At 52.0% G+C, this 2,225-nt stretch overlaps 1 protein-coding gene across 5 annotated transcripts in view; it reads right to left on the bottom strand.

Annotated features, from left to right (window-relative positions):
• Positions 1 to 6: 6 nt before the first annotated feature.
• Positions 7 to 2,225, bottom strand: part of CTIF (cap binding complex dependent translation initiation factor) — a 92,305-nt gene continuing 90,086 nt past the window's right edge. For 4 of the 5 annotated variants that reach the window (XM_010725149.3, XM_010725145.2, XM_019610272.2 and 1 more), the window contains 2 exons: positions 1,680 to 1,733; positions 7 to 787 (listed from right to left, as the gene is read on the bottom strand). In XM_010725149.3, coding sequence (XP_010723451.1) covers positions 572 to 787; positions 1,680 to 1,733 — 270 coding nt within the window. In that variant the 3' untranslated portion in view covers positions 7 to 571. The remainder of the gene's footprint in view (positions 788 to 1,679; positions 1,734 to 2,225) is intronic. The other variant, XM_010725147.3, reaches the window with a different exon arrangement.

Genomic DNA, 2,225 nt, shown 5'->3' on the forward strand with positions numbered 1-2,225 from the left:
AATAAAATAAAATAAAAATACAAGAAAAAATAAAACCCAGTGCAAATCAGAAAGCCATCCTATGTGCCTGTCAGAATCCGGAGGAGACGGAGCGGAGGTGGGGGCAGAAAGTTGAAGAGAAGAGGAGGGGGGAAAATAAAATAACGAGAGCTCCGCTGGACAAAAGCCGTCAGTGATGAGCGTCTGTGTAGTGTGTGCCACGCTTTGTCCTCCCCAGACATCTGCTGTGCGCTGTCTGCTGCCAGTTGGCCAGAGCAGGGCGGGGGGACAGCGTGAAAACAATCCTGGCCCCATTGGGCTCGCTCCTCCGGCTCACCGTCGTCTTTCTAAAGCCAAACAATAACCCGGCGGGACACGCCGATTTCAGAAAAGAAAACCCTACAACAAAAACACGGCAGGGAGGAGGGGTGGCACTTGGTGACGAGGCTGAAAGAAACATGCTTCTCCCTCCCCACCCCACAAACATAATTCTCGAGCATGCTGGGGTTTGTCTGCTTGGGTACATCAACTGGAATCCCGCTAAGGTGCACGTCTTCTCCTCGCCCCTTCCCACCCCACCCTGCCCTGCCCCTCAGGCCGTCAGTTTTTGGATTGTCTTGTTGTAGTACTGCGTGATGGTGGGCGTCAGCGGGTTCCAATTGTTGGCGTGCAGCTCAATGACCTCCAGCAGGAGGGAACGCGTCAGCATGGACTCAGAGGGGCACAGCATCTTGTCACGGGCCGCAGCCAGCAGCTCCGTCATCATCTCAGGCAGCTGCTCCTCCAGCAGCCGGCCGGTGCTCTGCAGCTGTCAGGAGAGAGGGGGCAACAGCGTTGCGGCTTTGTTTTTGTAGAAGGGCAGTATCATTCAGAGTGAAAAGGACCATCAGGTCCAACTGTCAACCCATCGCCACCACGCCCCAATAATCACAGAATCAGTTAAGGTTGTAAAAGAATACTAAGATGATCTAGTCCAACCACTGAGCCATCCCCACAAAGCCCATTTAGCTGTGTTCCTAAACAGAAACACAGAATCATGAAGGTTGGAGAAGGCCTCCAAGATCCCCAAGCCCAACCCACCCCACCATGTCCACTGACCATGTGCCCAAGTACCACATCTCTACGGTTCTTGAACACCTCTGGGGATGGGGACTCCACCACTTCACAGGGCAGTCTGTGCCAGTGCCTTACCATTCATTCCAGGAAGAATTTTTACTGTTTCCTTCTCTTGTTGAAAAACAGAAATGCTGCACTATGAGTGCGGCTATGGGAGGGAGGAGTGCATGGTTCATCTCCCACCAACTTCAAAGGCAGCAGCACCGGGTGCTTTGGAAAAATCCCACCTAGAGCTCACCTATTGTCAAAACACAGCATGTGCTGTGATGTGGTGTGCAGCCCTTTACCTGATCCTTCATTTGCTGCTGATTCACAGCTGTCGTGTGCCCCGTTCACTAAGCAGGGCTCTTCCGGATGCAGAACAAATCCCTCTGCACCGCAACCGGCACTGTGTTTCTACCCTTCTGAGCATGGCCACGGGCGCCTAAAGCAGCATGAGCCCCAGAAACCCCAACCCCAACTTTGCTATCCCATCTGTGCTGTATAGGTACCATAATTTCCCTACAAAGCAAAGCAAAGCTCTCTGCATAGCCCATCACCGCTGCACGAGGCAGAAGAGACAACATGATGTGGAGCTCCCCTACCTCCATGGAGCAGCACAGCACGGCGTCCTCCTTCACATCCTGAGATTGTAACAACTGCAAAAGAGAGGAGATTGGAGATTAACCACTTCTCTTAGAGTATTGATGCTTGCTAAGAACACGGGAGTCTCCCTGGTCCCTTCCCACCATCTTATCCTTGAAGCACGAAGGATCTCCATTCATCTTTTGGCATTTCAGCAGTGATTTTTTCAGCCACTTCCCCACTGGAGCCAATTCCAGACCCAACTTTGCTCTCCCAGAACTCTGCATTCCAAACACAGCCCACAGGCCCATAGGCACAAGCAGCTTCCAAGAACACCCCAACATGATGCTACAGGGTCAGGCCACAATGGCATGGGTCAGTGGCAAAGGGCAGCTCAACCCGTCCATCCCCAAAACAAAGAGCTGTGAGCAAAGCTGGGTCAAAAATGCAAATTTTTATAGAATCACGGAATCATAGAATGGCCCAGGTTGGAAGGGACATCAAGGATCATAAAGCTCCAACCCCCCTGCCACGTGCAAGGCCACTCACTTCCACTTTTTTTTTTT

This window comes from Meleagris gallopavo, chromosome Z (assembly GCF_000146605.3).
Source record: "Meleagris gallopavo isolate NT-WF06-2002-E0010 breed Aviagen turkey brand Nicholas breeding stock chromosome Z, Turkey_5.1, whole genome shotgun sequence".
Classification (NCBI taxonomy): domain Eukaryota; kingdom Metazoa; phylum Chordata; class Aves; order Galliformes; family Phasianidae; genus Meleagris; species Meleagris gallopavo.